The 19,067-nt window shown below is 45.9% G+C and overlaps 1 protein-coding gene across 1 annotated transcript in view; it reads left to right on the top strand.

Annotated features, from left to right (window-relative positions):
• Positions 1-19,067, top strand: part of MED13L (mediator complex subunit 13 like) — a 161,851-nt gene that overhangs the window by 98,129 nt on the left and 44,655 nt on the right. The window contains exon 5 of the mRNA XM_027905327.1: positions 18,395-18,540. Coding sequence (XP_027761128.1) covers positions 18,395-18,540 — 146 coding nt within the window. The remainder of the gene's footprint in view (positions 1-18,394; positions 18,541-19,067) is intronic.

The following is a 19,067-nucleotide window of genomic DNA, read 5'->3' as shown; positions in this document are numbered from 1 at the left end:
GCACAGCCACCTTCTCCAGGAGTGGAATGTCAGGCTTAGTCAGGAATGGTGCAGGAAGTTCTAGGACACACATCTTGGACTGCAGGAATTAGTGAATTTATATTCTTTTGTCAAGCAGCCAAACCCCAGGAAGTGGTTGGACTCAACTGTTTTTAATGTGCGTCTGCTTTGACTTAAATTTTCCCTTTACTCTGCTGAGGATCCACTCTAAACACTGAGGTGGAAGGTGGGCTCCAACAGGAGAACCAGCCTTGGTTTCAAAAGGAAACTTTGGCTGCCTCAGCAGGGTGGGTGCAGCCTGTGCTCCTGGTTCCTCTGCTGGGCTCTGTCACCCTGTCAGGGCAACAGGAACGGCAGCAGATAATATCCCACACTTGAGGGTGTTCTTTCATAATTATCTGTTTAACCTTGTGATTGAGGGTAATGCATCTTCCCCATCTGTTACTAATTCAGCTGAAGGGAAGCTGGTTTGTCTGTTTGGAGCCTGTTGGTGCAAATGCTGATGGATAATCGTGAGAAGCCATTAATGCTGTAATTAATTAACCGACTTTGCATCATTTGGGAAGGTAACAGTGGCTATTGATACAGGCCACCAGCCTGGATTCTGGGTCCAAAACATCCCAGAGCTCTGCTGATTCCGGGGAATGTTTTGCCATCGTGGTGTGAAGGAATTTTGGAGATGCTGTTTCAGCTTCCCTATCCTAAAACCCATCACTGCACTTCACACTAATGAGCAGGCTGGGCAGAGAAGCCAAGAAATTAATGGACCATAGAAACTAAATTACCCTTTCAACCCTGAAGGGAGTCTTCCCTCACACTCAGCTCAGGGACTGATCCCAGCTCAAGGAAAGCAGAACCTGCTAAAGCCATTTGCTGGCACTGCCTTACCTTGGTATTAAATCTGTGCAGCTTTTTGCAGAGCCAGACCGGGCCTTGTTCCTAAAGAATTTTCCTAGCCTTAGATTTCTTTCAGACTTCCACATGTAATAAAGCTTGGCATCTACCTGAAGTGATTTTCACCCCCCTGCTCCGCTCCTTTGAATTCCCATGGCTGCTGGAAAATCGAAATCCTTTCTGCTTTATGGGGAGAGGTTTAGAAATGGAAATTTTGGGGCTGTCTGGGATCACTGTTGGACTTCCTCGCCGTCAGCCTTGATGTTGCAGCAGAATAAATGGTGAGGAAAAACAAGGTTGACTGCAAAGTTCTCGCAAGGCACGTGTTTTTGGGTACTTTTAAGAGTCTTGGTACGGTTTTGTTAAGAGAAAATAAAGCTGTGCAGGATGCAGGGTATAATTAGTTTCATCTGGTTGCATTTTTGGCAGCAGTTGGGGTGTGTGGGGTGTGCCAGGCCCGGGCACCAGCTCACGGGCAGGGAGCTGCACTGCTGGCTGTTCCTTGCAGCCAGGCACTGCTGGGATACACATTCCCTATGTAATTGAAATCAGAATATCACGTTCCACCACTGTGGACTAAAACTTCCTTGTAGAAGGATCCATGGAGGGTTTAGTGGAGTTTCCAGCCTTTGCAGAACTCCTGCAGCTCTTCTGCTGGGGTGGAACGGCGGGGGATTCCTGCAGGATTTGGGGTACAGCCCTCCCTTGGAAGCTGGGTGACAAAAACAGTCTTTACATCTGAATGTGATGTGTACTTTCACAAACACATTACTTAATTTTTATTATTGACATTTTTTTTTTCCCCTCTAGCAGATACCTGTTGAGGGTTCTGTGCATGTAAAATACAAATGGGTAGCTTGTTGTGTAATGTGAGAGGTTCCTGTGTCATTCACACACCCTGACAGAAACAAATTGTCTCGTGGCTGGCACTTGTTGCAGATTGCTGGCTGGCTGAGCAGAAGATGTTCACAACTTCTGTCACTTATGTGTTATTGGCCAGTGTGACAGAACCCCTCACTTGTTAGGTTTTAATATTAATGAACGATCATTTTACACTTAATTTTTGCATAAGGACTGTGTAAAATTCTGTACTCTCGGGAAACTTTTTTTTTTTCCCTCTGAAAGCCTGTCTTAAATAAAAAATGTCTTAACTAAAGAGGGAAAATAACGTAGAGACTTGGATCTTTATGGGCCACCGGAGCACCAAGGTGTGAAACCCCTCTTGCCTCTGGTTAATGCAGCTGTAGGTTATGTTGAGGGTGGGAAATGGGGTTTTTCTTTCTTCTGGAAGTTTGAGTGGTTCCAGTTCTGTTGCTGATGATTGGAGCAGGGTAACATTTACTGACTTCTCCTGCTGCTTCTGCTCCTTTGGGCCCTGGACGTGGTGGGTGATCTTTTGCTTCCTCAGGATTGTGAATGTTCTGCCCCTTGGTTGTATTTTTTTCTCCCTTTGAATTCTCAGTGGGCTTTATGAAGTTGCTGAATGAGCTTCATTTCGCTGAGCAATGCAGATGCAGTTCAGTTGTGAACTAAAGTGTAAGTGCTTGGGTTTGACCTCAAGTTCCAGTGATGAGATGAGAATAGAAATCCATCTCCTTTCCCTGCTCCATCAATTCTAGTCATCCAGCCTGCCCCTCAAGGCTCTCATTTCTCTCATTAAGTGCCAGTCATCTGGTTTTGCAGAAATTCTTTGAATTCATTCCTTCATATATTCAGCATTTTCCCTTCCATGGGTAGGAATGGGATTCTCGTGTTCTCCTGCTCTAATTCCAGGGGGATGCTGGAGTCACTGCACTGGGGCAGTGCACAGACCTGGGCTGGGGCTGGGACTAACAAATCCACTTTTATTGTGAGTACAGATCATTGCTGAGCTTAAATCAAATCTTAACTCATGGTGGTTTGCTGGCTTTGGACAAATGCTGATGAAGAAACGTATTTTTTATTTATTTATTTATTGGGGTGGACGACTCTTTAAGTGTCCCTGGAGTGCCAAGAGCACAGACACCCGGTGAGTGACGTCTGGCCTGTCAGCTGGTGGGTGTTGGCAGCCAGTGCTGTGGAGGGGATGAAGGTGAAGCAAAGTCTGGTGTGAAGCTGTTTATTGCTTGTCCCCCTTCCTGTGAATGGTGTTTGCCACGTCCTGAAGGGTTCCCTACCCCAGTGTGGTCATTTTTCCCTGAGTGCAGTTAAACTACACCAGTGTAACTCGGTGGATGTGTCCAAGGAGTGATTTCCTGCACCTGCTTTGGGATTTTGTCCCTGAAGCAGAGACAGAGGATCAGAAGAAACAGGAAAACACATTCTTCACTCTGGGTATTTTGCTTAGTCACTTACTGTGGTGTTTTAGCTTAATGAGCAGTTGCAGAGCCTTGTGCTTGCTTTCCCTTCTCCAGTGTTGAGCTGTAGAGTAACAGCAGAGGCTTTGTTGTTTTTCCTCCCTGGAACAGGAGGGATTGTTTGCTAATGATGGGTTTACTGGGGTGACACCTCATTTCAGAGCAGTTTTAGTTCTTTACTCCAGGGCTGTTTAAAGCACAGAAAGGCAGTTCCAGCAGTGACTCCAGAGGGATTGTTTCATCTCCTCTGTCACAGAGGAAGGTGCAGGTACAGGGATGTGCTTTCAGGAGGCTGTGCTTGGGAGGGAGCCACAAAATAAGACATAAATGTCTGGGTGCTGTGTGTAACCAGCAGAGTTCTCAGCAGGAGATCTTTCATAGCTCCTGACACATCCCCTGCTCTCGGACACACCATGTGATTCCCTTTGGAAGTGCATTCCCCACAAACAGACCGACTCTGAACATACATTCGGGGTGTTTTTAACTTGTTATCCAAAATCACGCCTGCCAGTATTGTCCTTCCATGAGAGACGGGAGATTTGGAATCACAAAATGCCACAGAGATCCAGGAAGGTACTTCTGGTGGTCCTTGGTGCAGTGAGATGGGGGAGGTTGGAGTCAAGAAGTGAGGGAAACTGGGAAACCCATTGTCCATGAAGAGGAGAGAAAGGCCAGGCTTTTCTGGACGATGGAATTCTGTGCTTGTCACATGCACAGAGAAACGATAATAAACATGGAATCGGTTGGGTTTGTTCTGAAAGGTTTGATAATGAAGATGGCAAGCAGGAAGAGAGGTTTGGGGCTTCAATCTCCAACAGCCTCCCACGCTCTGCCAAGCTGCACTTGGAGTCAAGGTCTCAAAAAACCCCTCAGCAATGACCCAGCCAATCCCCCTCTCAAAAAAAAAAAAAAAATCAAACACAAGAAAACTCACAAAAACCCCCCAAACACAACAAAATCCCACAGACAAAACTACCCCCTATCCACTGTACTCCACTTTCCAAAATAAGTAACTGGATTTTTCCCTCACTAAAAAGAAATATATTTTACAAGCTGGATATTGTCCTTTTTTTTTCTGTGTTTCCTCAATTTGGTAGCCTTTTTTACAGTTCGTATTTTGTGCCAAAAACATCAAATCCAGTCAGAACTTTTTTCTCAGCTTGACTAAGAAGGAGAATCTTCTCCTTCTGATTAAATCCTTTAAAAATAATTTAAAACCACGGCTAAGAAAATACTTTCTCTTTTCAGCGTGGTGTTTGTGGCACTTTTTAAGCGTTCTTGTTGCATTTTGGCCACTTTGAAGTTTGCTGTTCTCTTAGATCGGTTGGTTTGGGGTGAACAATCACCTGTTAGGTGTTAGATTAAATTCTGGACTGAGATGGAGGTGTGACTTGTCCTTTGTGCCATTCCCGTGTGTCCCAGGGTCGGGGGGTCAGGGGGACTTTGGGACAGGATAAGGGACACTTTCTGTGCAGTGTATCTGTTGCCATCGGTCAATGATGGTATTGCCGTGTCCCCAGACCTTTGGGAGCACCTGACACAGTGGGGTTTGACAGGGAGGGTGCTGAGGGTGTTAATGGCTCGCTGAGCACCAGCAGAGCAGGGCTTTGATCTGCTGATGGAGACACGGGTGGGCAGCCCCTGCCTGAGGAGGAGGGCGAGGAATTTCGGTGCTCTTCCCTTCATCTTCAGTCTCGGCACTACCAGGTGCTCCCACGCAAAGGACCAGGCCCTGCAACCTTCGCTCTGTCTTCTCCTGCTCGCCTGGATTCACGTGTCCTTTTTTCCCGGGAATATTCCAGCGTGTCTCCTGCCGCAGCTGACTGTGCCAACACAGACACCCAAGTTTGAAGAGCCTCTTGCTGATGTGAGAAACGAGAGCAGAGGAAACGGGTGTACGACTCCTTTTCTTGTGGCTCCGTTTTTTTAATGGTGCTCTGAGCTGTTTTCTCCGGGCTAGACAGAAAAAAAACTTGGATCGTGGAGCTGCAGACTGTGCTGAGGGATGTCACTGGGGTTTCAGTCTCACTCATTTCCCTTCTCCCATGTTTTTCACTGGTAGCACCTGTGTTTTCTCTGCTTCTGGATTCTTCAGGAATAGGATGGGAACAGCAATAGCACAGACTTGAGTTTAAATATTCAGAAATTTTGGCAGGCTGTCAAGTTGCTGGGCGGGGGGAGGAGGAACCAGAACTGGGAAGTGGTTATTTACTTTTTCTTCACCCTATAAATCACTCAAATTTAGCAGTATTTAATTGAAAGCACGAAGGGAATGTTTCTGACCTCGAGGAAAATCCTGCCAAGTCTCAGTGACCCGTTTGAAATAATGAAGTTTTAGGGGTTGTCAGGGAAGTTTTGTGAACCTTGTGCAGTCCAAACTCTGCAGAGGTATTTTAAGTGTGGCTGCTTTGCCTTTGGACACTGAGTTTGTAGAGCTCAGCTTTTCCTTTTTTTTTTTTTTTTTTTTTTTTTTTTTTTTTTTTTTTTTTTTTTTTTTTTTTTTTTTTTTTTTTTTTTTTTTTTTTTTTTTTTTTTTTTTTTTTTTTTTTTTTTTTTTTTTTTTTTTTTTTTTTTTTTTTTTTTTTTTTTTTTTTTTTTTTTTTTTTTTTTTTTTAATTTTCTTTTCATTTTCAGACAGAAACTTGTTCTTAATTCAAGGGGAAAGCTAAGGAGAGAATAATTTATATTGTAAGTTGTATCATAAGATTTCTTGGTGGAACTGAACACACAAAACCTTGCCCTTGGTATGAGAATAATTATTTTCCCTTCTCGTGATTTTTCTTGAATTGTGTTCTTGGAACGTACTTTCTTTAGTTTTCAGATAATTTGTTTATAATGTGTCTGTGTAAATGTTTAAATACAACAAATCTTGGACTGATGCACAGCAATAATATTTCCCTTTCACTGCTGTTTATTTGACCCTCGTGTGCTTTGGGGAGAAAAAGTAATTTTTCTTTTCCAAGTTTTTGCTTGGTTGAGCTGCTTATGGAAGAGGTGAACTCCTTGGCTCATCTCAGATTTCCCTTCCTGTTTAAACAGAGAAATCCTGCGTCAGTTGGGATACCCTTCAAGGTGTTGTTTTGTGGGAAAGTCAAACATCCCATCCTGTTCTAATAATGGGATATTGGGAGTTGGTTTAATAGGCAAAACCCCCTCAGTATGTTGATTTTTTTTTTCCCCCCATCTAAAGATTGTGTTACTGGAGGTCACTGGTTTGGGATCTTGTCCCATACCTGGGTTACCCCTCTGGGTAATGATTTCCTTGGCTGAGGGGTCCATCTCTCCCTGTTTTGTTACCAAATTATTTCAGGTACCTCATGAAGAAATCAAATTATGGTCTTTGTACACTGTGACTGAATTTGTTAAACCAGTCACTGCTTGGCCAGAAGAAGCAAGTCCTGATTGCAGAGGACTAATCCTAGAGGGTGGCTATGACAGAACCTGAAATTTGGGGCTTTCAAGTTAAGAAATCAGAGTGTAAAACTTACAGATACAGAAGGTAGAAGAGCAGGGGGACACAGGGAAAGCCTGGAGAGAGAAGGGGTGGGTGAGGACTAAAAACTCACCAAAATGAGCACGATGATGTGGGACCTGCAGTTGTCATTTTCCAGAAGAAACCATTCAGGGCATGGTTGGGGAGCAGAGAGGGAAAATGGCTGAGTGAACTCTGCATCTTTAACACTTCATATCCCTGCTGATGCAGGTCCTTCTCCACTCCTAAATGTGATTTGTGTGCCACCTGCTTCCACTGCACTCACTCTGCAGGGACTTCCAGTGGGAGGCAGCGTGGAGGAGCTAAATTATTTGGAGAGGATTCAGTGATTGACTTAAATGTGAAGGGATTAATTGGTCTCTAAACTAGTCAATTAAACTGCACTCCGAAAGTGGAAAGATCACAAATGCGTGGCAGTGAATAAATTAATGCATTTTTCACGGCTTCAGAATTTTCTACATGTTGCTTAATTTGTTGTGAATCATAAAATTTACTCCATTAATTGTGATCGTGCTGCATAATGGACACGTGTGCAGTGATTCTGTGCAGCCACCCTCCTGAAGGACAGCTGGGAGCAGGCTTAGAGCACGAATTTCAGGGTGTGTTAGGAGCTGCTCACAGCTTTTGCAGCCTCTTTTGCAGACTGTACAGCAGAGGAGAACAAATTTTCCCTGAGATCAGGCTGTAAAACGAGTGGGGTTCGGGTCTCTGGGCAATCTGGTTGTTCTGGGTCACTCGTTAAACCCTGAGCTCGTCAGTGCAAGTGGCAAGGACGTTTTGGTGCTTGAGCAAGGTGTGCAGTGCAAAGAAACACAGAGAGATGGAGGGACTTGGCTTGGCTTCCTTGTTTTGGGGTATTTTATGTTTGGTTGTTTGTTTTTGTGTTGTTTTTAGTTCAGTCAAGGTACAGTTATTTTCTTTCCCTTTGCAGCAGTGCTGTCCCCCTGCCACGTTTAAGAGTTCAGCTGCAAAGCCCTCCATCAAGATTCATACCTCCTCATGTTCTGTCACTGAAAATATTTTGTTATTCTCGTGGGTTTGTAATCATGCAGAGGTGGCAGAAGAGTTTGGTTGTGGGAGAAACGAACACAGAGGGGGGAATCAAGTCTTCCAGCACCTGGAAATGCAGTTTGCAGGTGTCATTATTGAATTTTAGTGTCAGATGGTCAGAAGTTTCAGGAGCGGGGCTGGCTCCTCCCTGCAGAGCTCCCAGTGCTGATGTTGATTTGCCAGGGAAACTAAAAACTGCCTCACAAAAATGGGTGCAGGGGCTTGACACCTGAAGAGTCTGAATTTGTTTTTGAGGTTGTGTGAATCTGTGACATAAAGCTCGTGATAAGATGTTTAGTCCTCCTTCTCCCTCGAGGAGCCCGTGGGAAGCAGCTGCTTGAAAGCACAAATCAAAACTGCATTAATAGTTCTTAGATCTTGAGAATAACAATAATCTTGCTTGTTGAACAAACTGAGTAACCACAGTTCCCCCTGTTGATGTGCTTGCTTTGTGAATGAACCTGATAAATTGAATTTCATCCGCAGTGAGTGTAAGGCCGACAAAGGGTGTTGTGGCCCTTCTTCTCCTCGGGTTTGCTGTGTTTTATTTTGTGGTGTTTTGTTGTTGTTGTTTTCCAGGGCTGTCCTTTCTGAATGGCCTTAATCTAATGTAATACTGCTTTGGATAATAGCACTGGGCTTCCACGGGGGTGAAGGGGAGAGGGTGCATTAACCTACATTACACACGGCAAAAACAAGGCTTTCCCGGGGCTGCACAGGACAGGAGGGGCCTTGATGGGCTGGGGGTTGTTTGTGTAGCCCAGACGTGCAGAGGGTGTTTGTGTTTGTGCTGTGGTTGTTGGCTGTGCTGGCAGGGCCCGTGTGTGCTTGGCTGGGGAGTGTCTGCCAGGGAGAGAAGAGCTCCCTGAGGGTGTGTGAGCCTGGCCATGGCTGGGACCCTGCCAGTGCCCTGAGAAAACGGGCACAGCACCGGCTGCTGAGAGCAAAGCAATGCTGGGACTGCAGGAAACGTTTGTCCTGCCTGAGATCTCAGCTGGCGTGATTTTCTGAGCCCCATATTTAGGGTTTATGTAGAATTCTCTGTGAAGGTTTTGGACAAATTCACTTGAAAGCTGCACATAGGCCTTCCCCAATTTAAACACCTGATGCAAGTGGCAGTGACTTCCTTCTCTGCTTTACTTGAGCAACCTGAGAATCGCCTCATGCCCATGAATTATTTCCCCTTGTGCTTTATACCTTCCAGTCAGGGTTGTGGTGGAGCCCTTGACAGCTGTTTTTGTTCTCCTGTTTTTCATTTTCAGCTCTCCCTAAGCTGGTTTGCGCAGCACTGTGGTGGTTGTTTCAGCTCAGGGTTCCCACGGGAGGCAATGTTTGGTTTCTGCGGACCTCAGAGCCGTTGTTTGTACACAGAGCAGCACGTGTATCACAGAAACAAACAGTGTGCCCTTTCCAAGGCTGCACACGCAGAGTGGCCCTATAACAGGCACGCAGCAGGGCTTAGCTCAGGTTACAGGGGTATTTAGGGTAATCACCTCTAACAAATGGCTCTTGAGCTCAAAGACATTCTAAGGCAAAACAAACGATCGAATGCATTCAATTTTTTTAGCTTTCTGGGGTTCTTGTGGCGTGACTCGAGGCAGAATTTAGTTAATTTTGGATGTTTTGTTCTAGAAGAACTCAGTGTTATCCCATGTTAATGCTCTGGTCAAGGCATGCAGTTTGGAGTCTGGTAGAGTACAGGGCAAGGACTGGTGACAAACTTGTCTGTGTCTCTGAGTGAATCTGTGCCACAAGGACGTATTAACAGAGAGAATTGTCTCATGTGGTCACTGAGGGACTGCTAATGACTCGTGGCTTTACTCCTGCACTACTATTAATTTATGAAAGTGAAGCTCCTAGTGCAGCTGTGGCTTGATACTCCCACCTACCTGCGTGTTAAATACCCTTTTTGTTTATGTGCTGAGCAGGATTCCATCACTAACCTGACTCTGAACACACAACCAGTGCAGTTATGGGGTAAGACTGAAAACTGGGCTCACTTAATTTGAATAAAATCAATGCCCACCCGCCCCCAGCGTGCAACAGCTGCTCCTTCCACACAAATATTCCTGGAAAGGATAATTCCTTACTTCATGAGGGGGAAGGGAAAGCCTTTTCCAGAGCCCCAGCTTCGTGTGGGTCTGTGACCCACAGATGGCTCATTCCAACTGTGCCAGCCACTCTAATCCAGCTCCCATTGTGAGCCACAGTCCCTGAGAGCTGAGTTATCCCTGACAAAACTGCCAAGGGAAGCCTGTGTTTAAGGAAACCTGGGGTTTAGACTTGGCAGGCCTGAGCTGTTGAGAAAAGGTCAGTTTATGCCTCAGGCTCTAAAAAAAAAATGGCATAGTGGGCTTGGCGAAGCTCCATCAGCGCCAGCCAGGCTTGGTCTGGAGTTTGGGGTTATTAATATTCAAAAGGATCCTTTTCCAGTCCTGCTTTCTAGAGCACAACTGCTCCTGACAGTTCTGAGGTGATGGTGGTTAATGGGATGCTGGGGCTGAGGGCACAAAGAGAGGGGGATCCCACGTGGAACTGGACAGTGTGACTTATTCCTGTGGTGAGCAAGGCATGGATAAGTTACAGGGAACCTTGGACAGAGGAGCTGATCTGGCTGCATTCCTGTGTCAGGGAGTGTTAGATCTGCTATGGAGGTGGATTTTCCAGAGGATCCCTGTGCTGCAGACATGGAGGGAGGGGTGAGAACAGCAGGGGCTTTGGGAACTTTATGTGCAATTTGTGTTGGTATTTTGAGCATGTCCAGCATGAAATAATGCATCCCTTCTTACAGTCTTCTAGTTCATTACGATTCATTTCGTAGTTGTCACCAGCTGGTACTGTTGTTTTTAGAATACCTGGTATTACCGGTACAAATACAAGCAAGTTCCTGATTTTTAAGGACATGCATCTTAGGAAGCTCAGAATTCCCAGTGAAAAATGTGTGTTTGTTTTGGTATTAACCTGAAAATAACTTCAATCACCTCCATGTTTCTTGTTTGGTGTGCTTTTATATTGTGTTTTAAAGCCCATATCCTGCACTGCAATAGAAATGTGGTCACACCAACTCCCGTGCTTTCCAAACAGGGTTCAGACACCACAAAGAATTGTAATCCCTAGTGAACACAATAAACCTGCAGAATCACTTTTTGGTGCTCACCTTTTAAATAATTCAAAGCAGTTGTAGCTCTGTATCAGCACTGTTCTGAAGTGCAGCACAAGTGCTGAAAACCCAAATGCATTCAGGAGCGATCAGTGCCTGGAGCTCCACGTTGTGGCTCAGTGCTGACTGCAGCACTTCCCGTGCCTCTGCCAAGGGGGGAATGCTGCTTGGGGTTTCACTGCAGAATTGGGATTTCAGAGCTCCACAGGCCACTCAATCTGGTATTGATTAGATTCCGTAAAAATCAGATTTTATAAAAAAATTGTGGTTGAGCGCAAAAGATCTTCAAGTGATCTGAATTTCTGTTGAAGTTACCTCTGCTTATCTGCTCATCTACAGGTGGTGTTTTTTCTAACCTGGTGTGTCTTAAATGTTTCTGAGTTCTGAGTGTTGGTAGGAAGATGCTCATGGTCCTCACCTGTCCAGAAGAGCTGTTGGGTCCCTGTCCTTTGATCCACAGGTGCCATCCCAGGGGAGATAAATCAGGGCCTGTTTGTGGAGCAGGAACTCTCTAAAGCCATTTAGAACACGTTGGATTTTCAGCATGAAATGTTAACCCAAACCCTGCACTGCCACACTCTGATTCAGCTGGTTTATTTTTTCTATTATCAAATGTATTGACCAGCTCTTTGTGCCATCTGTTGCTAAATTATATTCTGATAAATGTTCTCCTTTATCCAGGCCCTTTCAGCCTTCCTGCTTTTACTCCACGTTGCCTTTGTTATTAAATGATATCAAGAGCAGAGAAAGCAAATATATATCAGTGGCCATGGCAGCCTCCTGCCTGATTTAGTTATTCAGGGTTGTGTATTTTGGATTATTTCTTCAGCAGTCTGGGAATGATTTCAGTCCATCTTAAAAGTCATGAGAAGCAGCTTTAGCTCAGAACAGCATATTCTGTCAGGTCACATTAAATGCACGTGTGCAGCCAATAACAAATCAATGCATTTCCATGCTCAACATGCAACACTTATTTAATATAGAGAAATAAGGGGTTTGTTGTCAATGCCTATGGGAGATTTTCCCCTGGTGTGGTGAATCACTTCACTGAGGATCACAGGAGCAAAACTACTTCAGTTGTACGTGGAAGGAACTCTCACAGTGCCAGTAAAATGGAGGAGCTCCTTGGAAATTCAGATTATCCATTCATAAAAGCCAAATATTAAGCTCTGCTGTCATGTACTGCAAAAATACCCTCATGTCTTTCGAGGTGTCGGTATCAGGGCAGGAAGGGGATGGGATGGGTGTCACTGCAGAACACGTTCCCTCTGCACTCAGGGAATAAACCCCATTGTCCCTCGGGGCTGGCAGGTCATCCTGGCCCTCCATCCATGAATTGGAACCGAGGGAAGGATGGGAGCGTGTTGGAGATGGGATCAGGAGAGAATCCCCTCGGTGAGCCACGTCCCAGCCTTGGCAGGGGGCTCTGCTGGTGACAGCTGAGCGAGCGTGGAGATAACACAGCAAGTGTTGAGATAATGTTATCTGAGTGCCTGCTGTGCTGGGAAACTGGGACCTCAGTGCTTTACTTACCCACTGCCAAAACACTGAGGGCAATTCGTGTTTATACCAAAATTCTGCATAGACATCTCATACATAAAAAAAACTACAACAGGATATGTGGGACAACATAAGGATTTATAAATACAATTATTCACGGGCCTGGTTTCTCCTGTGTCACCAAGTATCAGTTTCCCTTGTGACGCTGCTGCTCATGATGAAGAAAAGCTGTTTCAGGGCCTGTGATACAGGGAAATAATTGCCACATCTGGGTTCAGCTGGTCTGCCTTGGCCCTGGGACAATCCCTAGCGCTGGAACAAGCTCCAGCTGCAGGCAGGGCAGTGCCCAGCCCTCTCTGCAGCTCCAGCACGCAGAAAATGCCGAGTCTAGGGTGGCACTGAGTCTCTGGGGGCCGGGGGTGAATGTTGGGGGTGACAGAGCAGCGGGAGTTTGCAGGTTGGTGTTTCTCATGTTTGGGTGTGGATCTGTCTGAGGCACAGACCCCGCTGTGAGGGCTCCATCCAGGGCAGGGATGGGTTTTTGTGCTGCCTGCCCGTTTGTTGGGAGGCTGCTGCATCCAGAAGACTCTGGAATGGGCCATGTCTGGAAATGCTTTCATTTTTGGTTTAGTTGTGGTGTCTGCAGAAACTGTTCCCAGTTGTGCTGTGGTTCTTGACTGTGTGTTGTGAACTACCAGAGCTGTCCTGGATACCTCCCTTTGTCTGATTGCAGCCTGGGCAGGGTTCAGGTTCCAGCTGGTGGGCAGAGGGTACCTCATGGGGTGCTGACAGGCCCGAGAAGTGCCACGTGAATGTCTCACCTCTCAGACTTTGTCACATTGCTTGTCCCACCAGCCAGGCCCTGCTCTGATCCCGCTGCCTCTCCTGGATGCTCCTGCCTGCCTGGGAGCAGTGCAGCCAGCCCTCTTCCCTGGGAATCACTGTGGGCAATGCCTCTTTTTTTGGGGAGTTTGGGGGATTTTTAACCTTTTGAACGTGCGATTTCCCCTGAAGGCCAGAAAATGTGTCCTGGCCTTTCCCATTTGCTGCCTGGTCTCAGTTTCCAGGTGCTCTCTGCTCTCCTGGTGGGTGTGAGAAGCTTTCCCTGCTGCCACAGCTGTCCCTGCAGCTCCTGAATTGGACCATGGTCCATCCTAGAGGAATGTGCTGGAGTTCTGGGCACGGGGACAGTGCATCATTCCTCTCAGCTGAGGAGAATTCCCCTGTGCACTGCCCAGAATTTAAGGCCACTCTGCCCTGCAGCAGAGGCTCTTCTGACTGACTCCTCTAACATCACAGCCTTTCTTCCCATCCTACTGTGGGAGCTTGTTCAAATTCAAACTTCACTGAGGGGTTTTTATTTCCAGATGGTTGAAGAAGGGGTGATTTTCATCCTGGATTGTTACTTTACTCTGATTGTTCAAAGGTGTTACTGAGTGTTGGGGTGTCCAGGTGCTGCCATCTCCTGCCCCGACCCCACTGTGACCTGTGCTGTTGCTTCAGACAAAATTTAAAGGAAATTATTTGGTTCTACTCTCACTCTTATGTTCCAAACCTGCCTTTTCATGCCCTCTCTTTTGCAGTCCCCACCAAACAAGTGACTTGGTGTGACTGTTTTCCTGATGCTTGTGCCTTGCTGCTGCCTCTTTTCTGAGATCAGACCTGATAAAGCTCATTTAGGGTAACTGTGAGTTGAGGGCTTTCAGATCCCAGCCTTAATTTTGAGGAGAATTAGAGCAGCAATACAGTTTATTGGTCATAAAACATAATTAATTGTCCAGAGTCAGTGGCCTTGTGGACAATTGCTTATAAAATAAAGGAGAGGAACAAGAGGCTGCCAGCAGCCCAGAGGCAGGGGAGGGAGCTCAACCTCCTCTGTAGAGAAATCAACATTTAAAAACACTCATCTTGAAATGGTTCTAAAAATAGGATTCCCGAATCTTCACCATGTTTTCCTGAGGAATCTTCAGTGTCAGTCTTGCACTTCCCAGGTGTGTAAAGAGGCTGCAGCGTTTGGGACAAACCGGGATCAGAAACTGTTCATTGCATGGCAGGGGGGATTCCAGTCACTGAAATAATAATGATGGAATTCACATCGTGAAACTATTGCCAAACGTCCCTCTAATAAGGAAAAAAAAAAACCACTTCAGTTAATGTTTTTTTTTGTAGATTGTTCTTCCCCAAATCCCAAAGCAGTTGTTACTGGCAGGTTTTATTATTATTTTCCTGAGGTAATTGGTTTCTACGTTTGTCCTGTATTTTAAAATCTGTTGTGAGGTACAGGTTGGCTTTGTACATGGGTTTGCTTCGGTACCTGCCCTCCAAACTCAATTTGAAGTTGGCATTTGTGTCATTGAGGTGATTAAAAGTAAGCTCTTTACAGCTTGAATTCCAGTGGGTGCTTATATAAACCTCCTATCTGCTGGAAACAATACCTGAGCTCTTCAGATGTTCTCCTTTCTCTGCCAACGTTGTGCTGTTTGAACACAGATTTTCCTAATCCTCATCTGATTTTTATATATACAAGCAAATTTAATGTAGTGTTATTTTCTTCGAGTCATTTATAGTGACTGAGGGGTTGACATTCATAAAGATTATGAGAAGTCCTAAATATTACACTGAGAGGGGATTCAGCTGCCTTTTTAGGCATCTCCAAAGTTATTTAAGGTGATGAAGATCCCAGAGGAAACAGCTGAAAGGCAGTTGGTGGCAGCTGCAGGTGATTAGGTGCCAAATTGAAGGTTTGACACTCTATTTGAAGGGTTTTCTGTGTTACAAGGGGAAAAAAATACCTGCAATTCTTAGGAGAGGGACACAGATCTTTTATTGCAAAAGGTTATGTGATGTTGCCGTTTCTTTGTACTTCTGTCAATAGATGCCTTTTGTTTCAACAGTTATTGCAATTTTAGCACGTAAGTCTCAGTGAATGCAGTGGAAATATTCCTGGAAGTGCATGCCGGGGTGTTCTGCTGGCTGAAGAACACAGTGCTCAGCATTTTCCACCCCTCAACCCTAATAAATAACATAAATTCTGTCTAAGTTCTCCACAGTCTATTTTGGAAGGTGACATCCTGACCATCGGGCACCTGGAAAGGAAGGAAAGATTTCTGAACGAGTACCTGGAAAAAACGAGACTGTTCCTGCTCAGTGTGACCAGAGAGCTGTCACAGATCTGCAACCTTTTAAAATGCTTCTAATTTGTATAAAATAGGATGAGAAGAGCAGGCCTTACTTAAATCTGTGTTGAGATTTTCTCATGGAAAACTGCTGGCAGCTGCCCCTGGCTGTGGTGGCACTGGCCCTGTGCCTGACAAGAGCCAAGGAAAGCAAGGAATTCAAACCCTCAAACTCTCCCTGGTGGGGCTAATACCAGCAGGGTTAATACTGATGAATCCAGCTGAAATATATTTCCAAAGAAATTCACGGGGACGTGGCTGAGCACTTTCACTTCATACCACACCCCAGGCATAAGTAATTAAATTGAAATTCCCCCAATATTTGTTTTCCTGATGCATCATAAATGCTTCAGTCTGGTCCAGGTTCCTGATCTGGAGCTTCTTCTAGGGAATGTGTCCCCCCTGGATCAGGAATGGCTCTTCCTCAGCGTGCTCTGCTGCCTTCCACACCTCTGTCCTTTCTGCCTCACCCCTGGGTAACAGTTCTGACCCAAACCCTGGCTCTGGCCAGTCTTTGTTCCTTGTGTAAGTCATGAACACGTGCAAAGGGAGGGGACAGTGCAGCTGTGCAAAGTTAGGGACCTTTTTATGACTGTACTTGAATAAACTGACAGGTCAAGGTGTTAAACAGACTCTGTAGGGTGGGGGAGGGAGTTTGGAAGCCCTTTGCTGTGCCTTTCTGGTGGTTCCTGATATTTTGAACATCTGATCAGAGAGAGTACAGACATGGGTGTGTCTAAAAACCTCCAGAGGCAGTGGGGGGGAGCTTCTCAAAAGCCTGTCAGCCTCAGTTTTTGAACCAGCTTGAAAGAAATGTAAATAAATTAAAACAACAAACCAGTCTGAACGTGGTGCTGTTTTTAGCAGCTCCAGCCTGATCTGCAGTTGGTGTTTGGCTGTTTTTGGGTGCCTTTGTTGGTGCACAGAGCAGGGGATGTGTGAGGAAAGCTGGGTGCTGGTGATGCTGGGAGGCTCCAGGGAGGAGCTGGCCGGGCTGGGTGATTTTGGAGGCCGGTGTGAGGTGCTGGATGTGCTGCAGGGCAGAGTGGGCTCCCCTCGTGCTCAGGCTGTGTGGAAGGACAGGCTGCTCTGAGCTTGGGGAACCTTCTCCACTCGGATTTTATGGGGAGATGTGGCTCACATTCGCAGTGAGAGTGATTTCTGCAGCCTGGTATTTAAGGAATTGTGAGCTGTGCTGCAGACAGGAATGTCAGGGGCTGGGAGCACATTCCAGAGCGGGATCAGCACAGAGTGCCTACAGTGTTTCCTTGGAATGAAATTCCGCTTTGGTACCAAAAGCAAACGTTTTCCTCGGGATCTGCCAGGAGCTTGGGAGGGATGGAGGAAGTCCCCAGGTCTTGATCTTGATTATTTTTGGTCCTGAGAGCTGGAACCAGAGGAGCTTAACTCTTCTGTCACTGCTGCCTCCCCAGCAAAGCCAGGTGGGGGAGCCCAGGAAGGACTCAGGACAGAGGGCTTGGAGCTGGATAGTCTGAGCTATCAGCTCAGCAGGCAGTGCTTGTGCCAGCAGGGACAGCAGCCCCAGGAGCTCTGCTCTGAAAGAAAAAATACTGGAGTGATGGAGTTCTGCTGGGCTCTTCCTAGAGCTGAGCCTGGTTGAGTTCGGATCCAGTGCTGGGGATGATCCATTTTTCACTAATGAAGTATTTATTGCTGGGCATCAGCACTAATGTTCATTCCTATTATTCTCTAATCTGACCTATTTGCAGGAAAGCAGAAGGGGCTAATACTGTGTCTGGGTACCTTTTCCCCTGCAGTTACAGTTGGTTGTGTACACTTTTACTCTGATCCTAATGATTAATGCTGGTGTTGATGGTTCTCCATCAAAAGTCCTGGCATGCGTTCCCTTCCCTCCAAAACCCCTGATCTTCTGTCCATCAGCCCCTGACTGTGCGTGTTTCTCATTCTCACAGTGTTAATGGGTAGCTGTGAATGTTACACGGTTTGTTCCTGCCAGACCACTTTGCAGGAGACTTCAGAGGGCCCCTCTGTGGTTCCAAAAGGCAGGTTTTTCCGTTCAGCTCAGCAGCAGCTGAGCAAGACCCCCACTCAAACCCTGTAGGAAGCTTGCAGGGTCCAGAGGATTTCTGTCATATCCTGAGGACAGGGGTTGGAAATAACTCCTTTACAAATAGCTTTGCTCTCTGCTTTAGAAAGGCTGACCTGCTGCTGTGGACTCCTTGCAGACATTATCCCCACTTGATCTTGGACCAGATTTCTCGTGGGGCTTTTTTATTTGTTAAGACCTTTTTTATATTAAAGGCTGTCATCCTGTGCTAGGGTGGGCAGAATGAAGTGACAGCATTTTCAACACGACTCATTTTACATTTAATTGAATAATCAGTGTCCAATCCATGATTCCCCTCAGCCCACTGTCAACATTTTGTAATATTCATGTACTTTTATGTTCCTTAGTGGAGATTCTCATGAGGTGTTAGGCAAACACCTTTCAGGTTCCCTTTTTTTATTCCCTTGAATAGAACTTGAACAGAACTTGAATGAGGAATTTCTGAAGACCCCTATTTTTACTGCTTGGCTCCTGGTTAAAATCCCATTTGTTTGTCATGAACTTATCATTTTAAACCAGTCAGAAGACACATCCGTGAGACAGCTGCCAGCACCGTCAGTGATTTGTGCAGTGACAGATCGTTCTGTCACATTTGATTATCAATCAGCAGTGAGCCTCAGGACAGGAGGGGGTGTGTTTGGATGCAGAGCCTCCTCAGAGTCCCTCTCCACACTAACCAAGCTGTTTCCCTTGCAGTGAACACTTGTCCTGTGCCTTCACGTTCTTCCTGCACGGGGAAAGCAACGTGTGCACGAGCGTGGAGATCGCCCAGCACCAGCCCATCTACCTGATCACTGAGGAGCACATCCAGATGGCACAGTCCTCCCCCTCGCCCTTCCAAGGTAGGGCAGCTGGGCTGGGAGCTCTCTGGGATTGATGGCTGGGATCAGTTCTGCTCAGGAAGCTGTGGATGTAAGGGAAAAAGGTGGTCGGGATTCAACGCTGTAACCAACCCTCAGTGGTGTGGGAACTCCCCAGCAGTTCCTACCTGTTAACACTGCTTTTAAAGGTACATTCTTAGAATAAGGAAAGCAAAGAAATTATTTTTGTTAAAAAATACTATTTAAGGAAGCGAGTGCACTGATTTGATTTCATGTCTGGGCTCGAATCTGTGGCTTCAGTGCTATGTGGATACAAATACTGAGCTGATCTGACTTAGGGGTGCTTTCCATTCATACAGTAAACTATTTACTGATCTGTCTTCAAAAAAGGGTGTGACAAAGTATCAGAAGCAACGAAGAACTTGAAGTATCTGTGGCTGTTTACTTGCCAGTGTGAGAAATTAGAATTTTACAGAATTCAGTTAATGGCTTATTAAATTCGTGATGCAGTTTTGGTGTGATGCTCTACATTAAAAAAAACCCCAAAC

The sequence above is a fragment of the Empidonax traillii genome, unplaced genomic scaffold, assembly GCF_003031625.1.
Source record: "Empidonax traillii isolate 1590-97213 ecotype Southwest subspecies unplaced genomic scaffold, ASM303162v1 scaffold1142:size416873, whole genome shotgun sequence".
NCBI classification, from domain to species: domain Eukaryota; kingdom Metazoa; phylum Chordata; class Aves; order Passeriformes; family Tyrannidae; genus Empidonax; species Empidonax traillii.
This window is presented reverse-complemented; position numbering and strand designations above follow the sequence as displayed.